This window comes from Camelina sativa, chromosome 19 (genome assembly GCF_030686135.1).
Source record: "Camelina sativa cultivar CO46 ecotype springtype chromosome 19, ASM3068613v1".
Lineage (NCBI taxonomy): Eukaryota > Viridiplantae > Streptophyta > Magnoliopsida > Brassicales > Brassicaceae > Camelina > Camelina sativa.
This window is the reverse complement of record NC_141898.1, coordinates 26,346,728-26,371,438: the sequence shown is the minus strand read 5'-3', so window position 1 is coordinate 26,371,438 and position 24,711 is coordinate 26,346,728. Positions and strand designations below refer to the sequence as shown.

The 24,711-nt window shown below is 34.0% G+C and overlaps 2 protein-coding genes, 2 long non-coding RNA genes and 1 pseudogene across 4 annotated transcripts; all 5 read right to left on the bottom strand.

Moving 5' to 3' along the window:
- Positions 1-916: 916 nt before the first annotated feature.
- Positions 917-4,436, bottom strand: LOC104768050 (transcription factor bHLH133). Its single transcript, XM_087502965.1, has 8 exons — positions 3,861-4,436; positions 3,382-3,661; positions 3,173-3,256; positions 2,558-2,623; positions 2,398-2,463; positions 2,075-2,137; positions 1,894-1,938; positions 917-1,360 (listed from the first exon to the last, which is right to left on the bottom strand). The coding sequence occupies exons 1-8, from the start codon at positions 4,160-4,162 to the stop codon at positions 1,163-1,165; spliced, it is 1,104 nt and encodes a 367-aa protein (XP_087359091.1). The 5' UTR covers positions 4,163-4,436; the 3' UTR covers positions 917-1,162.
- Positions 4,437-14,922: 10,486 nt separating this feature from the next.
- On the bottom strand, positions 14,923-16,195 carry LOC147921058 (class V chitinase pseudogene; annotated as a pseudogene).
- Positions 16,196-17,030: 835 nt separating this feature from the next.
- LOC104768052 (putative F-box/LRR-repeat protein At5g41840) lies at positions 17,031-18,889 on the bottom strand. Its single transcript, XM_087501357.1, is given in 5 exon segments — positions 17,031-17,677; positions 17,763-17,903; positions 18,048-18,374; positions 18,376-18,674; positions 18,850-18,889. Coding segments are annotated over 5 exon segments (1,260 nt in total). The 3' UTR covers positions 17,031-17,224.
- A 372-nt stretch (positions 18,890-19,261) lies between these two features.
- Positions 19,262-20,028, bottom strand: LOC147921057 (uncharacterized). Its single transcript, XR_015591546.1, has 3 exons — positions 19,888-20,028; positions 19,746-19,803; positions 19,262-19,306 (listed from the first exon to the last, which is right to left on the bottom strand). It is a non-coding gene; the product is annotated as an uncharacterized LOC147921057 (long non-coding RNA).
- Positions 20,029-23,042: 3,014 nt separating this feature from the next.
- On the bottom strand, positions 23,043-24,243 carry LOC104766831 (uncharacterized). Its single transcript, XR_764125.3, has 2 exons — positions 24,168-24,243; positions 23,043-23,534 (listed from the first exon to the last, which is right to left on the bottom strand). It is a non-coding gene; the product is annotated as an uncharacterized LOC104766831 (long non-coding RNA).
- Between the last annotated feature and the right edge of the window lie 468 nt (positions 24,244-24,711).

Below are 24,711 nucleotides of genomic sequence, written 5' to 3'. Positions count from 1 at the left end.
GATTTTTGGCATCTTCAAGTCAAGATTTCTCATCTTCAAATATGCACCACCCTTTCCATATAAGACACAAGTAGAGTTAGTACTTGCTTGTGTTGTTTTACATAATTATCTTCATCGAGAATGTCGTTCAGACTTGTTTGAAGATGTTAGAAATGCAGAAGGAACTAACACTGATGAAAGAGTTTGATGATGAGAATAATGAAGAATAACAGCTTCATGGTACTCAAGAACAACAAAGAATGCTTGCTAATAACTGGAGAGCAACCATAGCGGAAAACATGTGGTCAGATGCTATGAATATGAGATCATGATACAATATTATTATTGTGCTTTATATTATTGTTTTCAACTTTTCTGTTAGTTTATTTTTTTTTATTCAATACTTTTTATTGAGAAATGCTTTTTTTCCTTTTAACTACAATGTCTATTTTTTTTTTCTTAAATTAACCAAAGTGTGATCGAGTGAAGTTGGTTAAAATGTGAATCTTCACATGACGTTGAATCAAGTTGTTTTCTTTTCTGTTTTTCTTTTCTTTTCATATTCTAAAATCACCTAATATTTATAATCAAATTTCACCAAATCTCACCAAATCCCAAAACCCAAATCTCAGAAAGTCTGCCACAATATCAAAATCTCCCAAAATAACATTCAAATCTCCCAAAATTTTAAAATATTAAAATCTTAGCAAATCTCCTAAAATATCAAATTCAATACACCTTCCCTAAGATTTTAGTCTCTCATTGAATAATTACTGTTGATGCTAAGTATAATGTAGTAATATATAAACTCCACAAGCCATCACCAAAATATACGTATCAAATATGAGCTCTTCAATTTTGATACGTAATAACTTTTTCTGCACGCTCATACCAATAATAAAACTAAAAAACAATCATTAGTTCATTAAGAGAAGAATAGATAAAGTTCTGATTAATTAAAAAAACATGATAAAATAGGCCATCTCATACTCGTCAACTGCAAATGTTCAAAGGCGAAAGGCCAAAACCAGTCTGTGTTAGCATCGCATCATGAACAACCAATCTTAGAGGAAGCTCATTTTTTTGTTGTTTTCTCAAATAGATTGGTTGCTCATGATGTTATAACATCTACTAAATTTTTTTGGCCGACGAAAACTCAAATAACAACAGAAAGTGAAATAGGTTACTGGAGAGTGAATCCGAACGCCGGAGCCCAATAGTCCGCGCCATTGTCGCTACCAACTTGGAGTGTGCATGAGATTGGGACAAGACAAAGTCCTCTACTTCTCAAATCTTTCATTGGTTCTTCGTTAGGATTTGAATTCTGGTTGTCCTTGGATGACGATGAAACTCCTCTTTTCATGCGATACTCATTTACAAGCTGATCACCAAATCAAAAAAGATTTCTTCAGCATATATATTTGGAAACAAAATATTTAAACTATAGTATAGTGTTAGTGTTAGTGATGAAACGGGTCGGCCCGCTCCACAACAATCCAAAATTTTGTATATAAGGCGGCTCAGCCCACACTACGCATAAGTAACACATATGGACAAAATGGTGATATTATTGGTTGCAAAAGTTGATTTAGATCGATCATTTGCCAAAAGATACTTTGATGAAGAAAAGTAAATATTCTAAATAATTTAAGTGGCTTTTTTGGGTATAATGAAAGGTAAATAGAGGACTGAAAAAGAAAGTTTGGTAATGTCATCTTTTTATTTATTTTATTGACCATACTTTAGTCATTTCACTTTTAAGAGAACAAACAATAGTATAGAGGAAAAGAAGGGTGATTTTTTTGGAATAAAGCTGTCAACTTTTTTTTAAAAAAAATTAAGATTTGTATTTAATTGATCCAATGAAAAGTAAAGTGCATAAAACTAGAAAATAACATAAATATGTATGCGTACCTGACCAGGGTCCTCAGGAAATATACCATTCAAATTTCCTTGAGCCTATACACATAATTAGGAATCAAATATAATTAGCAGTCAGATACATTTAAAACCCCCCATTATATGATGTGTAAGTAGAAATACATGCATGCAAGTGTATTATACATGTAACTAAGGCGGTTAATTTAATACTTACATGTTTTTGCATCATATTATTCCTCGAGGGAGTAGTACCAGCAAAGTATGGTAGACTTAGAGCCTGAACATTTTGAAAACAAACAAAATATTGAGAAAGCAGTTGTGTCAATTACTAATCTCGCAATTACTTATATTATTCTGTTCTAATAATTTTTTTTTAAAAATGAATATAGAAGGAAAACAAAAAGAACTCCAGATAATCCATACTTGGGTTTCACACACGAATTATTTTTGTTTTAGTTGTGAGGGAAGATTCGAAAGAAATATTTGTCTTGAAATAAATGAAATAAGAAGCATGGTAGTTTGGAAAAGACAAGTCACCTCAACTTGACTGTGGAGGAATCTAATGTATCCAATAGCCTCCGACAAGACAGAAGCTGTGTCAGTCTGAAATAAAAGGGATCAATCAGCCAAACAGTGACAATTTAAATTTTGATTTAGAAATTAGAATTAGTAAAAGGAGATTAATACGTAATTATACCTTGCCAAAGGGAGATACTAGCTGGTGAAGAGATGCGATTCTGCCTCCAAGTTTCTCCTTTCTTACCTTTGATAAGTGATAAACCAAGAGATCATAAAACATACTACAAAAATTGATCTAAGATTCAAACAAAAAAAGAAAAAAGAATGACACATTTTGATAACTGATCAAAATAATATATATATCTATGTTGTTACAACAATACGAATATTAATGTAGACAGGACAAAATAAACAGAGCAAGAAGAAGAAAACATAATTAACTTCGATAATGTATATATAAAAAATTGTTAGATAATGAAAGCTGAGCTAAAACTGAATCAAACTGAAAAACAGATTTAGTTTCTATATTTCATAAATAAAATAAAAACTAACAAAAAGGATAGCGTAACTACCGTTGAAATCATAGGAAAGAAAGAGAAAAAGAATAATGGGATCAAGAAGAAGAAGACACACGATAAAGACAAAAATGTAACAATCACACACACATGCAGCTTATTCTGTGCCCATTCTCTTTTGTTTGTTTCATATTCTCCTTTGTGTTTGTGCATTTGTTTTGTTATTTAAAATGTCAGCAAGAGGCAGAAACAAAGACATAGGGGTTTTAGTTAGTTACCTTGAGAGTTGATTGTGATGAAGGAACCTGAAGCTTTGGTTTCTTATTTGCAATAGAAGACCCAATCATCTCTGAGCTGTTACTCTTAATGAACACAAATTGACAAAGAAAAAAAAAATTGTTCATTGATAAGAAAATATGGAGACTTTGATTAAATATATTTGGTAAAGATTATATCTTCATCTAAATAGTTAACTATTTCGACCAACCTCGGACAAGTTAAGACCATTGTGACAAATGTTATTGTTGTTCTTGTTGTCTTCATTGGTGTTGTGAATTGTAATACATGACTTGTTTGGAGGTGAGTTCGGTGAGGACATTATTCCATAACCATTATTATTGTTACTCTCTTGTTTCATCGAAGCTTGGTGCCTCAAAACTTGTTCTCCCCAATTCTGTATATTCTTCTCTTGGTAACTATGCTGTTGATTATGATGATGACGGTTCATCATCTCCATTTTCTCTTCCTCTCCCATCATCAGTCCACCCCTTCATTCAAAGACACAATATTCATATTAGATCCTGTTTGTGTATATTTAAGATAGATAAGTATATTATATATACATGAAAAAAAAAACAAAGGAGAAACTTCATAAGATCGAACTAGATTACAAAACAAATCCAAGAACTCAAAACCATTTACTTAGGACACCTAACGAGAGAGAGTTAGAGAGAGAAAGGGAGTTACATGAGGAGTTGACTAAGGCTCCATGGCTGGTCAAGAGGCAGATCACTCATTTCAAGCCAAGAAGAGAAGTTAGGGTTACTATTAGGAGGAGGCAAAGAAGGTGAAGAAGAAGATGAAGAGGAAGTCGGAGAAGAAAAATAATTCGGCAAGAGACTTGGACGATAAGCGGTTGTAGGTGGTGGCTGGTGAGTACTCATCAACGGCGGTGGTGGCCTCAAGCCGCCGCTGACGTTATTCCACCAATTAGGGTTTCCAGCCGTGAGGTGTTGTACCGGCGAACTCTCCAACACTCCTCTATTCATCGCCTCTCTTTGTTTCTAGTAAAAGAATTTGGAAAGATTTTTAGATTAGTTGCTTCTCTATGCTTTTAGTTTGGCTCTTGTTTTTGGAGAAAAAGAAAGAAGAAGAGAGACAAACAAATTGAGCAATAGATAGATGTCAATGATGTATTTAACACTACCATTTTGTCTATCTCGCTCTCTCTCTACCTTTATTTTTTTTTATTTTTATTTTTTATTTTTAGTATTTGGATGTTCAATTGTTCATATTCGATATAACGATTAACTAATTCTGGATGAAGGGACGAATAATCATAGTACCATTTAAAAAAAAAGAATAATAATAACTCTAAGTGTGTAATTAAGTTTATGTAAAACCATGTATATAAATTATCAGAATTTTTTTTTACCAATTTAAGAAAGAAAATATATTAAAAGTCATTTTTGTATGTTAAACAAAAGAAAAAAACATATTTGAATACTTCATTTTTTTCATGCTTTAGCTTTATCGTAAAGTAGGGAAGCAAAAGGTGCTTTTGTTATTTCATCGAATTATGAGCTGAGAATCAAGAATGCTAAAAATCTTAAACACAAAAAGAAAAAGATGGTTATTCGAATGGTTTTTTACACAATTCCAATATACATATATTTTTGACATTTTCCACATATTATAAGTGTCTTGCATCGAGACCATACTTTGTACGCCGAATATATTTTAAACCCTTTTAATTCGATTTAATTGATTCACTTTCTGTCACTTTATGACGAAGTACTTTTTTTATACGGTAAGTTCCTTTAATTTAAAATTGTTAAGCTATTTGTCCTGATTTTATTCATATATAATCTCTGTAACAAATTCAAACCAATGATGTAGATAACTTTTTTTTTTTTTTTTTTTTTTTTTTTTGTCAAAATGAGATAACAACTAAGTACTAAATAAAAGTTTTCTTTGTTGGTGGTGACTTATAAATGGATCGACGTGTGTTGCTTAGGGTTTTATACGTACGCATCCATCCACTAAAAAAAAGGTACAAAGCTAATTGCGTTAAAATGAGTCAAAAGTGCATCTGAGTCTTCATTACATCGGATCATCAAGTTGTAATTGTTCATAGTGATGTTAAAATGGGCCGGATGTCCGCGGGTCTAAACGGGTCAGTATTAAAAATTTAAGCCCGTGGCCCATTTAATAACACACCAAAAAATAAAAAACTTAAATGGGTTCACTCTTTTAGATCCGCGGGCGTAATGGGTATGTCTAAAATTAAACGGGTAGCCCGTTTATTTCTCAACTTTAAACCTAAAAACTAAAACGTCGACGTCTCACTTCGTCTCTCTCTTTCGATTCCATCTCTCTTTCGATAGATGTCTCCATCTCCAGTTCTCCACGAAGCTAAAGCTCGAATCACCAAACAAGGGTAAGCTCGAATTCGATGGATACTTTGTTAAAATCACCAAACAAGCTCGATTTTTTCGTCCCTCAGTTTCATGGGTTTGAGAGATTAAGGAGTAACAATCCAAACCCTTCAAGGGTTAAGCTTGGTTTGAAGAAAAGGGCTATCAAAATTGGCTCTAGTGTTGTTGTTTCCGCGACTGCGAGTAGTACTAGTGCTTAGTTTTAGATGAACCTCTTCTTATACTTAGTTAATGTTACCATATCTTTGTGATTTTGGATTCAGTTTTGAGTAATTAAGAGTTGTTTAGTGATTTTTATTTTGTGTTAATTTTGCTGTTTGATTTGTACAGGAGCAAACAGTGTTGAAAAGAGTAGCACAAAGAGTTTAGACCTCTTGGAAACGAGTTGTGTTCAGAAGGAGCGCTGTTGAAAAGTTCTTGGACTCTGGGAGTGACAAATCTGATTATGAATGGTACTTCTTTGAGTGCTCGAATGTGAATTCTCTTAATATGTTGAACGGTTTAGGGAACAATATAATCATTCTCTAGCTACAGAGTTTCGAATCCATTGCAGCAGAACCAATTAATTACTCACAAGGTACGTTTGTTACTTACTTAGATCATTTTTGGGGTGTGTGTAGATTCACTCATGTCTTGATTTGTGTTTGTTTGCTGATTTGGATTATGTTTAATGGCACAGGTGGGTACCGGACTCTAATTTGGATTACTTACAAAGCTCAGTTCTATTTGTAAACCGGTAAGTATCTTATGTATGTTTGCCTCATGTTTTGTGACTTGTTCTATTTTGACAGTTTGTAGTTTGAGTTTACTGTTTTGCTTGGCTGTTTGAACCATGACTTTTGGCTTTTTTAGTAGGGTTTTTATTAAGTTGAGATGAACTTGATGACTCATAAACACTTACAAATCTGTTTTACAGGTCCTCTATCTCAAATACAACTCTCATCTCTCGACAATGAGACAAATGTTTTTAAATTGATTCAAGCTCACGAGGTGTGCTTAATGGAGAATAACGATTGTTATGTGAGTAGTATGTTCTTGTTTTTGATTAGGGTCTTCTCGAGAATTTATTAAAGCTTGTTTCTTCACTGTTTGTTGACTCATAAACACTTACAAATCTGTTTTATTAATTTTGCAGAATGGACTTAGAAACTGAACATTTGATAGCAAGGCTTAATGCTCAAAGTGAATATATGGATATGAATGAAGAAGATTGTGCTATAGATGTAGAAATTGATGGGAATGAGGAGGAAGAGACAGAAATGCATGGAACAGATCAAAGTGAAACTCAATCAACAACTCAAGCAACTCAAAATGCTCCACCGAAGAGAAAGTTAACTTCAAAGGTGTGGAAAGATATTGTGTCAGTTGGGGTTGAAGATGATGGCAAAGAAAGAGGCAAATGCATCCACTGTGGAACCAAGTTGGTGATCAATACTAAAACACATGGGACTAAGAGCTTGATTTGTCATTTGGAGAAGTGTCCAAAGAAACCAAAGAATGAAGATAGGCCTCCATATGATCATCAGATTAACCGTGAGATGACAAGTGAGATCATAATTTACCATGATTTGCCATTTCGCTATCCTGAGTATGAGAAATTTAGAGCAAGAGACAAGTATCTCAATCCTGAGTGTCAACCAATTTGTAGACAAACTGTTGCAGCCGATGTGTATAGGAAGTATGAGATAGAAAAGGTCAAGCTGAAAGAAGTACTTGCAAACCAACGTAGGCTGAGCTAAATGGGCAGAGTAGTCTCATTTTAACATCACTATTTGTTCATATAAGCTTTTTAGAAACATCTTACTTCTTTTTTTTCTTACCAAAGAATAATGTATGTGGCTCTGTCTTGATATCATTAATTCCATTGGGGAAAACAAAACATTCCCTTTTACCAAATAAACTGGTATAAGATCATAGAGTACCTAACTATGTATGTACTGGTATAACTGTCTACTTGATTGTGCATATATACATGAAAAACAAAAATCGACCTAGCAAAAAATTATGTTAAAGGAACAATTTCATGTGTATGTATATAGACATAAATTCAAGTAGAGTTTGGTGACCAAAAAATATAAAAATGAAAGCAGAGTTTCCATTAAAAAAAAAAACTGTTTTCAATATAATCCCCATAAGATAAGTTGCTTTTTTTTTTGTTACAAAAGATAAGTTGCTTAAGAGATAATTTGTATCTTTGCTTCTAGTTGAGTATTCTTAATGGCTACCTCTTTGAACTTCATGTCACATAAACAATTTTTTTTTAAATATATATAAAAAATCTTATCCATAATCAACTCTTTTCATCTCAAAGTATAGTGTATATATATATTTTTATATACTCTTTTCACATGGACTATAGTTTTGTTTTTGCTATTATAAAACACCTATATACATATGCGCCCATTTTTTCATATAATTTAAGCGTTGGGGTAGAGTAGGAAAAAATAACAATATTAAAGGTACCTATATTAATTTTATGAACCTCTGGTTTTTAATGGAGGAAATATTTTTTAATAAAAAACATAGGGTGAACGAAAAAAAAGTAGGATATGTACATGTACTTCGAAATATTTTTTTTTCCCACTCACGCAGAATATGATTAAAGCATGATTTCATGGTGACGCATTCAATCACAACTTGAAGGCGAAACGGTGAATTCGTGTTCGTTTACAAAACAAAATTAAAATATACTAAGATTATACCGTTATTTAGTTTTTTTTTTTTTTTTTTCATTTTACACCAAAAAAATACATTTTCGAAGGAGTCAATTTCTAGGGTTTAGAGACCCCTCTGTCTCTCCAAAGGACTACAATTTCCAAGAAATTCTACATCGACTATTTTAAAAAGAGGTGGTTTAGCAATACAGTACTACTACTGATTAAAAAAACAATCCAAATTCACCCAAAAAAAAAAAAGCCTCAATATTAAAAAATCCAAAATAATGATTTTAAACGATACTACCAAGCAAAACAAAGCTTTGATCAATATGCTGAATTATATACATATAATTATATCTCTTAGCATAATTAAGATGAGACAAAACAACAAGAAGAGTTCAGGTGATGCTGGATCGTCGCTACTAAACACAAATGGTAATTAGACTACTTGAAAAAGAAAATAAAAAAGAAAAAAAACAGATGTCGGTAGCCAGTATCAAACAGAAGTGGTAGATAAATGTTTTGAGAAAAAAGGGAAAAAGTTAAACCCTACGCTATTTTTACTAATAATATATCGACGTCGTCTTTCTCACAACATACAAGTTTGCTTTGGAATGTAAAAATCAATGCCAAATTAGTAATAATTTTTAAAAAGAGTTAGAGAAGTAACCTCGTGAGATGAAACAATGCTAGTAATATAGTAGTACTACTATTATTTATGAGAAAAGAGGTTTTAACTTTTAAGGCCAAGGGGAATGATGAAGAATGAAGCATGCTTTGTCCGTACAGGCCAAAATCTTTGTCGGAGACGATGTGTCGTTTCTTCTCAAATTATATTCTCTTCCTAATGTTATGTTTCATCGATCTTATTTTCTTTATAATAACTAAATATTATACATATTATAGCTGTTCTCTTTTTACATTTTTAATACAGTAGATATATTTTTGTTTGTTTTTAAACAGCGACATTAGTTTTGCATAACAAGCAACTGAATTTTCTCTAACTGGATTTTGAGACATTTTAATCTATCAGATTCTAAAGATATGTCTTACTTACACACTTATTGGAGAATTTCATTGTTTGGGTAGCGAAGGATACACATCTTTAACCAAAAAAAGTGTATACATTAAATTTTAAGCATTTATTTGAGACTGATAATGTGATACACTTATAGGTTTTTGTTAAAAAAGAAATATAAGTTATATGGTTATATACACATATGGTGTTTGGAAAAAAAAAAGGTTAATCTTGTTTGATTGATTGATTTAATATTCCATAATTTTATGAGATCATTCCATAAGCCTAGCTTTTATTCCATATGAATTTCTAAAACTTTAATTACATTTTTGCATTGCTATTTAAATTACAATTTCTGTTTAACATAATTGAAAGATGATTAAGTCTATTGTGTGCATCTAGAGTCTATATAGATTCGACCCCTAAAGTATTACAACTACAAGACTGTTAATACCATTAGGGTATTACAATTTGACCATATCAACTTCGTAGCTCCGAAATTCTCTCTTTTTGTCATGTAGGGAAAATGCTACTTCCTTCAATCTAAAAAACAGCCAGAAACTCGAAAGAATCCCATCTCCTCACCCTTCATATTCTATCCTTCCTCCCCTCATGGGATGGACTTGATTAGCTGGAAGCACGCTTTGGCTTCGTTGTATGTATCTTGCTGGTGCGGGCTGTCGGGGAACTTTGCAGGGATCTTGCCGCATGTCCTTTTTCCGTATTGATTAGCGCCTCGACGATACAAGTTGACATGGTACTTGGTGACATAAACCTCTTCGTCTGCTCCACGTGGTCACATGAGTCTATAGTTTGTAATTATTATGTGTTTAATAGTCGAGTAAGCTTCGTTGGAAAAGTCGACAATATTTTTAGTTGGCATCTCTGCGACAACTCATCAGGAGTTGTCTACTAGCTTCACTATCAAAATCGGCCAGCTCCTAGTGCGGTATTTGGGACTACCTTTGGTTACAAAGAGACTCACGATAACTGATTATCTCCCGCTGCTTGAGAGTATACGAAAACGGATAGGGTCTTGGACAGATCGTTCTTTATTATACATTGGACGCCTGGACCTGATAAAAGCAATGTTGTGGAGCATATGCAATTTTTGGCTGATTGCATTTAGGTTGCCACGCCATTGTATTTGTGAAGTAGAAAAGCTGTGCTCTGCTTTTTTATGGTCAGGCCCAGGGCTGAATCCAAAGAAAGCAAAAATAGCTTGGGATCAAGTGTGTTAACCTACAGATGAGGGAGGTATGGGATTGCGCTCTATCAAGGAGGCAAATGATGTTTGTTGTCTTAAATTAATCTAGAGAATTGTATCTTACAACAACTCTTTGTGGGCTAAATGTACAAACATTAACTTGCTCAAGCAGGTATCCTTTTGGTCAAAAAAGCAAAGCACAAGTCTAGGCTCTTAGATATGGAGGAAGCTTCTTAAATATAGAGATGTTGCACGGTCTTTCTGTAAAGTGGAATTTGGAATAGGCACACAAACCTCTTTCTGCTATGATAATTGGTCACCGTTGGAATGTGATAGACATCACAGGGGAGCGTGGATTTATAGACATAGGGATTCGACAGACAATGACAGTGGCTGAAGCCTGGACAAACCACCGTCATCGTCGACAGAGGGCTGATAATCTAAATGTGATGGAGGAGGTCCTCCACACAGCACTGCAGTCACAAAAGATACCCCCGATGTGGTCCTATGGAGAGGAAAGAATGATGACTTTAAGCCCAAGTTTTCTATGAAAGATACCTGGTATAACTTATGCACTCCATCACATAAGCTAGCTTTGCACAATAGAATCTGGTTTACCCATGGGACACCGAAATACGCTTTCTACTCTTGGCTTGCAGTCCACAATCGACTTTCCACAGGTGATCGCATGTTGTAGTGGAATATCAGGACTGATGGGATCTGTGTACCCTGCAACTCCAGTGAGGAAACGCGGGATCACCTCTTCTTCTCCTGCCCATTCGCAGCTGAGGTTTGGGAGTCCCTGGCAAAAGGGATTTTCAAGGCGCTACTCCACTCGATGGTCTGACATCCTTAGCACCATATCCAGCGCTCGACAAGATCAGTCACAACACTTTTGAGAGCGATATATCTTTCATGTAGTACTGTACTCGATTTGGAGGGAGAGGAATGGTAGACACCATGGGGAAGCCCCTACCACATCTACACAACTTATCAGGGGAATTGATTGACATATCAGAAATTGGTTTTTGTCAATTGGCCTACAAGGAGATTGAAGATATGATGCTGGTTTTCAGCTTTGGTTACAATCCAAGCTCTAATCTCTCTTACAGCCTTACAAACACTTTTTTTTCTTGCTGCTTTCTATTCTTTTAGACTAAAACATTTGGCCAAATGAAGCACATGATGTAACAAAATTATTTTTTCTTTTAAGTATAATTTAACATTTTTTTTCTTTTGAATTTAAAAAACGAGGAAGCTTCGTTGACAGAAATCACTATATTCTCTTAGAGCATTTACAACGGGAGGAGTCTTCCCCGTTTCTTAAAAAAATAACAATAATATTTTATCCCCTTTATAATAAAACGGAAGTACACAACATTGTTTTGTAGACTATATAATTTTAATAAGTTGGTTATAAATAGGTTATAGATTAATTGATAGATTAATTGGTTACAAATTAAATAGTGGGTGCAACTTTAATTTATTTCCAAAAATCTTAAAGAGAATATTTTAAATAATCATTTGATATCATCTAACTTACCATATTAATTTCCTTTATTAAATTATTTATCTATATTAAAATCTTTTGATATCTAATTTCATATTAATTTGTTAATTATCATTATACTTCACATCTCAGTTTTATATATGAGTCTATTTTGTGAAACAAATATATTATCATATTATTTATTATATTTAAAAAATATTTTTATTTACGCATATACCATAAGTTGAATTTTTAAACACAAATATAAATTGTTCAATCTATAAAATATTCAAGCTTTAGAAATATTATTCTTTTAAAATAATATCTATTGAATTAAAAATTCTACTGAGTAACGATCAAAATTTGAATATTTAAATTCAATTTTCTATTTTTTTGTTGAATTTTATAATTTCATATAATATAATAAACTTTAAATAATTTATTTTGAAATATTTTTAAATATTGAAACTTGATATAAAAGTTAGAAACTATAAACACTATAAATTGATTTGTTATAGCAATGTCAATATTATGTCACTTTAATATGGAAGAATTTCAAGAAATCAAGTATATTGAAACAAAAAGTATAACAGTATATTAAATTACTCATAATATAATAACTCGCTTTTAAAAAACCAAATTTACAAAATTATGTCTTATAATGACATTCAAGTCATGATGTATAATATACATTGTTGAAATTACTTCACATACATAAACTAATACACCATATTAAAATTTTATTTTAAAATATAAAATATTGTATAAAATAAAATTTAACCAGTGTTATAGTACAGATATTTTGTAAGTTTTATATTTTTAATGATTTTTCATTAAAAATATAAAACTTACAAAATATGTGTTTTTTTTCATGCCATCATGTTTAACATATGATTTTATTGCATAATGTTTTATCGAAAAAAACTTTTTAAAACAATAATATAAATTATATTTATAGAAAAATTATAATATAAGTAAAATTAATTTCAATCCGTGCTCTAGCACGAGTCTTAATCTAATTGTATAACTAATAAGAAACTGAAAAGTGTAGAATTAAGTTGAGAAGCGTTTTTACTGGGAGGATTTTGAGAACGGTTTTCTCTATTTGTCTCTCTTTTATATTATTTTATTATTTTTTAATAAAAAAAATTTGGTTGAGCAACTATCGCTAATGATGGGTTTATGTCTCTAATCAAGATATAGAAAAAAAAATAAAAATAAGAAAATGATCTTTTATGATCTATGTATAATATTCGCCCACGTGGGTCAACCAATGACGATCTCGTATCGTTTTCTTAAAATTGTGTTTAGTGTAAGATTTCGTTTACAACTCTTATCTTTTCATTGAGTTAAAGAATCAACTTATAAACATTTATTTTGGAAACTTATATGGTAAAGTGTTGTGGTAATAATCAACTTCACGAATATTTCAACGACAAAAAGCTATTTGAATAATGATAATTAATTACTAGTAAATTCTATTATTGTATATATGATATATCATCTACCTTTTTAGTGTTACGTACGTATTAGTATATGCGTATGTATTATCGCAATATCTTAACTTGACTACTTGTTGGTCTCATGACCCGATTTTTCTTCTTAGTCATACTCTTACTCTTTTTGTTTTTTTCCATAACCCGATATTAAATTCCAGAAATTCTAAATTAGCTAGACTAGATATCTCTATATATCAGATATACATATCAATATATAGTTCTATTTCTATATATTGACCAGTGACCATGTAAAAACGATGTTCATCCTCTTCACTTGAATAGTCTATTTTGTCCATTACAATCATTAGCAACGTTAATGCAGTTTCCGAGACTTGTTCCAATGCTATTTAGGGTTTTCTTCAAAGTCGACTCATTTGAAGAATGACGGATATTTAGACGATGGTTTGAATGAATGATAGTTAGTCTTAAACGTTGGCTTAATAATGATAGATTTCTTAGCCGGATGCTAGTTCGATACTATATTACGTTTAATTAGCGTCATATATTGTTAGTCCTCGAAAGAGCTTGGCGACGTCGTGTCATCTACAATGTGGTGCAAAAGGTGTCTCAACTTTAGCAAATGACAATTCCATCAAAAGAATAAAATTAAATAATGTCATTTCTTAGCCACTTATCTTGAAAGGTTAATTATATAAGCATATTAAGATAAGAAAAACGGATTAAGTCACCTGCTTATCCCTTAATTTAAAAGTGATCTGTATCCTCATTAGAAAGTTAGCTGAGTTTTATATCCTCTCAAAAGGAATCTATTTTTTTTGTTCTGGTCAACAGATAGAATCTAATTGAATTAGTTAAAACTTCTATGTTTCGTTTTTAAAAGGTAAAATTGGAAATAAATGATCACTAAAAAAAATTTGTCCATATACACTTTTTTTTTAAAATGGTCATTTTTACCTAAAATGCCCATACAAATTAATAAACCTAAATTTAACAAGTTATAAGAAGTGAAATATAGAAACATAAGTAGATATATAATAACAGAAGTAATATAATTTTTTACAAAAAAAAAAAATGTAGAAGTCATTTTTTTGATGAATAAAATTTGATATAAAACATTTAGAAAACGTTTTCTTCTGTTCTGAAAAAATGGATTATGTGTTCTAATATTTTATACATGTTATACTAATTTCAGGAATAGTTTATGTTCTAAATAGTTTAGTAGTGCAAAATTCTAAATTCTACAAAATCCAGAGTGTGTATTTTACGGTTTACTCTATGTTCTAAAATTTTTAGTACAATCTTTCTACGATTTACTCTATGCTTTGAAAACGTTAGAATATGTTTTATTCTTTTTACTTTATCTATGAGAAAATTAGTAGATATCTACAACGAAAAAGTAGAATGTATACACTGAAATTTTTAGAAACCACTAAATATAGGAAGTGAATCTTTAATAAAGAAAACTAAATATTTATCTAATATCTAGGTATGATCCCAATTGATTGTTAGGACTCTGTATCCAACTTTTGTCACAATACTCTCATAATCCAGCGTAACAATAATCTCCGACCACCGTCGAGTTATAAACCGTTGTTGCTCCGTTATCCACTATAAACTTTCTTATTTGATCATTGTTTATAGTACCATCAGCTGATGACGCTACTTGTGATAGGTCCCAATTTAGGACAATCAGAACCGTGCCTATGTAGGCAAAAAGGAAACTTTGGCCTACGGCTTTCATTTTTTGTTTCTAATCATATAAGCTTAACTTGAGAAATATAATGCTTTTAAATTAATAGAACCGCAAAGTTTTTACAAGAAAGAAAGAAAAGAAACAAATTATAACTTAAAGCTAAAATCAAAATAACAAATTAGGATAAAAATCTAATTTATTTATTATTCCTAATGTCAAATTTAAGCGTGTTTCTTTTTCTTCGTTGTTTTTGCAATCGTCTAGCACAATTAACTTCTTTGATATCATTATATTTTGCTATTTGTGTTATGTTTTATAACTAATATTTTAGTTTTTGACTCTACTCTTTTAAAGGTGATATTAGTTACCATTAATTTTTTGTATTTTTTATATGAGTTAAAGTGTTTTTTTTCTTACCGCCTCTGGCCTCCATGACCCTCGGCACGGCTCTGAGGACAATCAATGTTATCAAGAACAAAGGACAAAAACACTTTGGTTCTCAAAGACTTTAGAACAAGTTACTGCAATTTTCTCTTCATATCATTCCATAAGACAAATCGTTTCTTAAATACACAAGAAAGATGTTCATAAATTAACTGCCAACTAAACAAACATAGGATCGTGAATAAGTGGGAGACAATTCCAATATTATAGGAGAACGCACGATGCCATATCTTATTCAATCTTGACCAAGTCAATCTCGGTTTACTCTGGTTATGATCTTATCAACTTGGGTGGTGGCTTCATCATGACCACCTTCGAGACTCCATGCCCATCCAACGTATGGAAAATCCAATACTGCTTTCTTCTCCGGAAGTCCAGCCTTAATCCACTCCGCATGGACCTATATATTAACCAAGTTCTATCCCAGTTAAACCTTTGCCGAACCAAAAACTACTATTCTCTCTTTTTTTTTTTGGTCACTTATGTTTATTATACCTTTTAGTGGGTTTGGAGGATCAAACAGAGCGGCAGGTGAACTGATAATAGTGGTTGAACCGTAGATATCATAAGCAATAAGATTAACCCAATCCAAGTTTTCGTCAATCTCTTGGATCGGGTAGGAAACTGAATTGTGACTAGGGGAGTAATAAACCGGAGCTGTCAACAGCAAAGGCATATTTTCGGTGCGTTCAGCATCGTCTTCAACCGCTTCTCGCCATATCTAGCGATGGAGATTGAAGGCCAAATGAATGCTTTACGAGAGGTGGGGTTACTTGCCATGGACGCAAACGCATATCTGTCTGCGTTTCTTCGGCCGATCGACTTTTTTTTTTTTTTTTTTTTTTTTAAAATTTTTGTGAATAATTTAAAATAGCTTATTGTATTTTCTTATTTAAGGATAATTGAAAATTAAGGGTAAAACTGGATTTTAATTATTATAAAACCTATATGACTAAACCTAAAAAATAAAAGTATATATGGACATTTATCTTTAAAAATGTCCTTTTTTTTTCCAATTCTCCTTTTTTAAAATAATAGTAATAAATAAAAAATGTCTACTTTATGAGTGATTGATATTTAAGATACTAAGATACTTTAAGTGTCTTTTTAAGTGATTGATATTAAGATACTTGTATATGGTACCGTACATTCTAGAATCTTGGACCGCGTTGCCCTACATTTCTAAAAGTGGGTTTGAAATGGCCAAGTGTTTGGAGGTCACAGTGAGAAGAGTCACATTCCAGATGAGATCGTTGCTTGGAACAATGAGAATCGTGGCCAAGTGTTTGGAGGCCATGTTCATAGTTTCAATATCTGATTCACGAATGAGTCAATTCTTCAGAATGTTCTTACCAATTCTTCAGAATGTTCTTGCCAAGATCACATTTTGTTCTGATTGTATTCTTCGTGAACAAGAATAAAACTGGCTAACACCGACTTACAGAACAAAATGTGATCTTGTTCACGAAGAAAACAATCAGAGTGCTAATTTTCTTTGAAGGAAGAGAAGAGAGAAAAACAAAAGATAACCAACATTCTCAGTCAAAAGCAAAAAAGCAAACATTAAAGTACTCAAGTCATTAAAGAAATAACAAATTAAAGGCAGAAACAAGAGAATCTTGGATTGGATTTTAGATCTTTTAGCAACTAAACAAACTTGTAGCCTGAGACATATCCATGGCTGAGAAACCACAAGAAGAATCTTCTACAGACGAGTACCTCGTTTAGTCGAAGAAGACGACAAGCTGAGGTTCTTCGATTTTATTTGGACATTGCAAGTAGCTGAAGCTACTCGAGGAAGCTTCTGAAGTTTCCTGAATACTTTCATCACATCTTTGATCATTTGGTGTATGTAGTACAATATCACTTGTTCAAGATCCGGCATTGTCTCTAGGAAGTGCTTGACATGCTCAATCTGCTCCTCTGCGACATCACCAACTTCATCACAAGATCCAGCATCTTGATCATCATCGTCATCATCAGCACGATCAACATCATCATCATCAAAAGTTTTACCAAACTTCAATATCTTCAGAACCTTCACTGGACTTGATGATAGACAAGTACGGACATCCATCTTCACCCCCCAATCATTATCATATTTGCACAAGCATCCGTCCTTGTCTCTACATCTATCTGTATAATTGTGATACAATCCCTGAAACATTTAAAAGAATCAGTTTCATAATCAAATAGTGTGCTTAAAAACGTGTCAGCAGTATATCTAAAGGATGTAATAGTACTTCGAAGACCAAGGTTTCTAGACTTGGACAACTCTTGAGTAAAGGTGGCAATGATTCCCATCCTACATATGGTGTAGTGTTAATAGTTAACTCGATTAGGTTGTCGAACACCCGTATTCTTCTTCGGCAGCAAGCAAGTACCTGAAACACAAACCAAATCAAATTACATCAACACTCAGTAGTGAAAGGTGATTATTAACTCAAGCCCTTAATCATTATTTTTAGTCTACTAATAGAAACAAAAGTAGTCAATAAAAGAATGTTAAGGAGAAAGAAGGTACTGACCTCAAGAGTGTCATTTGACAAGTAGAGAATCTTAACATTGCGTATTCCCATGAGAAGCTTTGGCACATTGAACTTGTCTGTTTCAGTTTGATCACCATCAGGTGTATTTCGAAGTCTGAGATTAGCTTCGACAAGTGAGTCAAAACTCACTTGTTTATACTTGTCCACAATAGCATCAGAATACTCCAGGTAGACCAAATTCGGATTATCAAACGACAATGATACTCCCTCTTTTTCCTCATCATAGTCTCCATACTCATGAAAATCAGCCTCATAGAAATCTTTAGAACGGCAAAACTTAAGTCTCTTGAGGGTTGGGATAGACACCAGTCACAGGGGAAGGTTCTTCAGACTCACCCCACATCACATTAACCAGCACTAATTCTTCAAGCCCGTGACAGCCAGAGAGAAGCTTGTTAAACGTACTCGTTTCTATCTTGATATAATCAAGATGGAGAGTCCTAAGCTTCGGAAGGGAAACACCACGTTTCACATGAATGTTGACCCCATATTTAAACTGTATCTTCAGCCTAACCAATGTCTTGCTCTCAAAGATCTTAGAAGGCAGAGGATAGAAGCTCGAGTTTTCACAAATATCACGAGAGGTAGGGATTTGTAGATCAATATCTAACACACCACGTTTCAACACTTAGGGTATCCATTCGAGAACCCAATATTGATCAATGTTGGAATCAAACCTTTGATTAATACCTAAACTTGAGTGAATAATCAGAGATTGAACAAGAGGTGAAGAAGATCGAAGAAGAAGATAGAGGAAGAAGATAGAGGAAGAAGAAGCGACGAGAATGAGGGAGAAGAAGTGGTAAAAGGCTTTGGGCCATTAATATTGTTGTAAGCCCAAAATGCTAAGTGAATATTAGTGGTTTACAAAACCATAGGTTAAATGCTAAGTGTGGCATATATATATGATGTAAGGAGTATAATGAATCTTATCCAGAAAGGTTTAAGAAAACAAAAGAGCTAAGCGGCTGAAACTAAAAAGTGAACATGGTATCAGAGCTCGGTCAATCTTGGTGATCTTCAAGACTTGAGGGATTTGTATCTGTTGAAGGAATTATGGAGTGAGAGGGTAGTTCAATAGTAGAGAAGAAGAAGCAGTGTAAAATATGTAAGAAGTTCAATCATGGAGCAGACAACTGTTACCTTACACGTCGATATGACGTCCAGTTTGCCTCCAAAGAATTCAGACCAATGAGAGGGTGTTTTGTTTGTGGGAAACCTGGACACTTTGGAAAAGACTGCAAAAGCAAACAGATTTGTCAGAATAACAAGAAACAACAAACTCAAGAAGAAGAGTCAGCCCTGTTTAACACTGCTCACGTCGGAGAGGAAGTGAGTAGTGAAGAAGTATGGCTAATTGATAGCGGAGCAACTAACCACATGACCAAGGAAGAAAAACTTTTCACAACTATTGACAGGTCAGTCCATATTCCTATTAGGGTAGGAAATGGTGCTAGATTAATGACTGCTGGGAAAGGAAATGTCGAAGTAATAACAAAGCGAGGAATTAGAGTAATCAGAGATGTATTCCTTGTTCCAGGAATAGATAAGAATCTCCTAAGTATACCTCAGATGGTAAGAAATGGATACCAAGTGCTATTTGTGGGAAACAAATGCATAATTCATAACCAAAATGGAGATAAAATTGCTGAAGTGGAAATGGTGAGGAAGGCGTACACGTTGAGAATGCAAGTTGCTGAGGAAAGTGTGAGAATAGCAAGAGAAGACAGCATATCTGAATTGTGGCACAAGAGATTGGGACATTCAGGCTTCCACAATTTACAAAACCTTCAAACAAATCAGATGGTAAAAGGGTTACCAAAGTTTAAGGTAATCCAGGATGTGTGTGAAGCTTGTGTTAAAGGGAAGCAATGTAGAGTAGAGTTCCCGAAGATGTCTGAGACCAAAAGTGCAGATGTGCTAGAACTGATTCACACTGACGTGTGTGGACCAATGCAGACACCTTCATGCAGTGGAAGTTTATATATTCTCACATTCACCGACGACTATTCACACATGGTGTGGGTCTATTTCCTGAAGCTGAAGTCGGAAACTTTTGTCACATTCAGAAAATTCAAAAACCTGGTTGAAAATCAAACGGGAAAAAGGATCAAGAAGGTGAGATCAGACAGAGGAGGTGAATTTAAATCAGAGCAGTTCTCAAGGTACTTAGAAGAGAATGGACTTGAGAGACAATTCACAGTGGCATACTCACCTCAGCAAAATGGAATTGCTGAACGTCGAAATAGAACTCTGATGGATATGGCACGAAGCATGCTCAAGGACAAAGGAATGCCTGACAAGTTTTGGGCTGAAGCCACATTTACTGCTGCATATCTCCAAAACGGACTCCCTACAAAAGCTTTGGATCTTAAGACACCCCTTGAAGCTTGGAGTGGCCACAAGCCCTCAGTTGCCCACCTAAAGATATTTGGGTGCATATGCTATGCCTGGATCCCTGCAGCAAGAAGGAAGAAGCTTGATGACAGATCAGAAAAAGCTATACTCATGGGGTACAACAGTGTGAGCAAGGGATACAGGATATATGTTCTAAGAACACAGAGGATAGAAGTGTCAAGAGACGTCATATTTGAAGAGACCAAAAGTTGGAATTGGGAAACCCACGAAGAAGTAAAGGAACAAAGAGAGGCGGTACCCAACAATATCAATACCAATCAGAAAACAAGTATTGATCAACAAAGAGAAAGGGACTCAAGGCCAGAAATCCAGTCAAGTGACAAAAATGAAAGAGGAAATGTTAGTCCCATACCTTTTCAACTAAGCGATAGTGCGCCAGAAGTGGGCAGCTCATCCCGAAAAATCCACAAAGTGAAGAAACTAAGTGAGATATATCGTGATGAAGAAGATTTAGGGAATGAAGCAAATCAGGTTGAAGAATCTTGCTACTTTACCTGGGAAGAGCCAACTACTTTTGATGAAGCCATGAATAGTAAGGAGTGGAAGATTGCAATGGGTGATGAGATTTACATCATTAACAAGAATGAAACATGGGAACTGGTAAAAAGACCTACAGATATGAAAGTTATATCAGTCAAATGGATATACAAGGTCAAATCAGATGAATGTGGTCAAATGAAGAAATTAAAGGCAAGACTAGTGGCAAGAGGGTTTACACAGACTTACGGGGAGGACTATGATGAAACTTTTGCACCAGTTTCTAGACATGACACCATAAGGACCCTCATTGCTCTAGCTGCACAAAACAAGTGGAATCTGCATCAGATGGATGTCAAATCAGCCTTTCTAAATGGGGAAATTACTGAAGAAGTGTATGTGGAGCAACCACCAGGCTTTGAAATAGAGGGAGCAGAAAACAAAGTTTACAAACTAAAGAAGGCCCTATACGGCCTGAAACAAGCACCAAGAGCCTGGTACAGCAAAATCGATTCATACTTTGTGTCACAAGGGTGCAAAAGAAGTGATTGTGATGCAGCCATGTATACTCAAGAACTCGAAGGTGAAATCATGGTAATAAGCTTATATGTGGATGATCTTATTATTACAGGGAGCAATGAGGATATGATCAAGCAGTTTAAGTTAAATCTAAGTAAAGTTTTTGAAATGACTGACATGGGAAAACTCAAGTATTTTCTTGGGTTCAAGCTAACTTACATTGAAGGAGGAGTGTTTCTAAGCCAACAAAAGTATGCTAAACAGTTGTTGACCAAGTTTGGTATGGAGAACTGTAATAGCGTCAGCACGCCACTCTTGCCAAATGTGAAACGATATGATGATGGAGCTGAGCTACAAGATCCAAGAAAATACCGAAGTATGGTAGGGGGATTACTGTATCTTGCTGCGACGAGACCAAACCTTGCTTTTGCAGCATCCTACCTGTCAAGGAGCCTTTCAAATCCAAAAGAAGGAAACCTACAGGATGCTAAAAGAGTATTAAGGTATGTAAAAGGAACAGTTGAGTATGGATTAAGGTTTCAAGAGATGCACCAAACTGAGTTGATTGGATTCTCTGATTCCGACTGGGCTGGTTGTAAAGAAGATATGCGTAGTACTACGGGAATGTGTTTCACCTTAGGAAGTGGAATGTTTACTTGGCAGACCCAAAAGCAGGACACAATCGCTCAATCCACTACAGAGGCAGAGTATATGGCATTGAGTGCGGCCACCAACCACGCAGTATGGCTGAAACGTTTACTGGATGAATTGAAAGTAGACACCAACAAAGGAGTTCCCATTTACTGTGATAACACGTCGGCTATAGCGATTGGAAGAAATCCTGTTCAACACAGGAGAACTAAGCACATCCAGATTCGTTATCACATTGTTCGTGAAGCAGAAAAAGAAGGAGTGATTGACTTACGTTACTGCAGTGGTGAAGAACAAATCGCCGACGTACTGACAAAACCTCTTGGAACAAAACACTTTGAAGAACTCCGATCTAAACTGGGAGTGGTACCAAAACCGAACAAGCGATGTAGCATCGAAGAAGATCATGCTAAAACCACTATGGCTGAACCTGAGTTGCATGTCAGCAAGAAAAATCATTCTATGGAAAACCAGCATAAACAGAAAAAGAAGGGGATAGAGATGAATCCGGAAAAAGACACCAACTCGGGAAATAAGTTGAAATCTTCAAGGGAAGAGGTGATGAAAAGAACAAGAGACTCACCGTTGAGCTACGCAGACGTTGTGAGAGGTGTGTCTCACATGGGAATCAAAATCAACAACAAAGATTTGGAGGAAATAAAGATCAAATCTCAGCCTGGGAATTTAGAGATTAAATCAGAAGGTTTGAGAGGGAGTGTTGGAATCAAACCTTTGATTAATACCTAAACTTGAGTGAATAATCAGAGATTGAACAAGAGGTGAAGAAGATCGAAGAAGAAGATAGAGGAAGAAGATAGAGGAAGAAGAAGCGACGAGAATGAGGGAGAAGAAGTGGTAAAAGGCTTTGGGCCATTAATATTGTTGTAAGCCCAAAATGCTAAGTGGATATTAGTGGTTTGCAAAACCATAGGTTAAATGCTAAGTGTGGCATATATATATGATGTAAGGAGTATAATGAATCTTATCCAGAAAGGTTTAAGAAAACAAAAGAGCTAAGCCGCTGAAACTAAAAAGTGAACAATCAACAACATGTTTACACTTCACATGGAATCTGTTCAACGGAGCTTTGGCTTTCGCTTGCAAAGCCAATACACCATCCACGAACTGCATAAAACTTTCAGAACTGTTTCTCGCTCTTTGGTAAGTCCTTGGAGGATGGAAACAGATTGAATCGTCAAAGTCAAGATTTGGTACAAAAGCAAGCAGAGGCTTCCATCTCTTGGCAAGAACAGTGGTTGAAGCAGCTTCTTTTGTGGGAAGAAAGCTTAAGATGTGACAAATCAGTGCGTCCGGTAAACTGCTGATACTGTCACTGGAACCACCAACGACCTTCTTTCTCGATTTCATACTAAAACAGACCCTGATCAACAGTGTTACAACCTGAAAAACAGACACACACACAGATACAGTTCATTAAGAAGATATATACTAACTGAGAACAAAAAACACCAAAAAAAAGGCTAAGAAATAGCAAGTACCCACAAAACCAAATCGTTGGGGACAATATAGAAACATACATACATTACACAGTGTGAGATCATAATTAGACGTAAATTGGGAAAACGATTCTTAATCACAGAGAGATCCATTACCTACAATCTGAACAAAAAGGCTAATACAGAGAGATACAAAAGGATTCGCCTTTTTGTAAAATCAGCAAGACCCATGAAAGAAAAACCAAATCTTTGGAGATATAATACAAAAGGCTAAGAGGAGATCAGCAGTAAGTACCCACAGAACCAAATCGCTGGAGAAAAAATAGAAACACACATACAATACACTGAGAGATCATACGACGACGTAAAATGATCAACCGATTCATTATCGATTTCAGTTTATCACAGAGAGATCCATTACTTACTTACAAGTTACAACCTGAAAAAGAAGACTAGATACAGGAAAGGCGAATCCTTTTTGTAAAATCAGCAAGTACCCACGAAAAAAAAACCAAATCTTTGGAAATATACACTACAAGAGCAGCGAGATCATAAGAAGAAAATGGAGAAAACTTACTTAGAGTTATCAAAGCAGAGCCCAACGGTTGAGTCTTCTCGAGGGTTTCTTTTTATTTTATATCCAAAATAGTAACGAGAAGACGAAAAGTTAGGGTTTCTTTCTTTTTGAAATCGGTCCACGAAATTAAAGAATCCATCTTTATATATGATGAGTGGTTTTGCCCACTACTCAGTTACTCCTATATAAGCAAGTTTAAATTGTATTTTTTTTCTTTCTAAATGGGTCTACAAAATACAAATATTTATTTATTTCAATACTTTCAAAAATGTATTAATCATTTTCATTTGATGTTTATAATTTTACAAATAATTTTTTCATACATTTTTACAAAAAAAAAAATTGTGATTATTTTCTTCTTCTAATCATTTTAATAAAAAACACAAGCAGTGGAACTCATCAGTGAGCATGTGGTTTAGTGCGATTTTTGCTCTTGAGGAGGACTGTATATCATTATTTTTACAAATGCTAAGAATTTTGTACTATAAGTCTAAAACCATTACTTTTGGGGTTTGTTATTAATTTATTTCACATTCAAGATAAG

Bases quoted from the DNA above. Each gene is read 5' to 3' on its own strand.
- LOC104768050 (XM_087502965.1), bottom strand. From the start codon at position 4,162: ATGAATAGAGGAGTGTTGGAGAGTTCGCCGGTACAACACCTCACGGCT. The intron at 3,257-3,381 runs GTTGGTCGAAAT...GTGTTCATTAAG, and splicing joins ATGGTCTTAACTTGTCCGAG to AGTAACAGCTCAGAGATGAT. The intron at 2,138-2,397 runs GTGACTTGTCTT...CAAAATGTTCAG, and splicing joins TCCTCCACAGTCAAGTTGAG to GCTCTAAGTCTACCATACTT.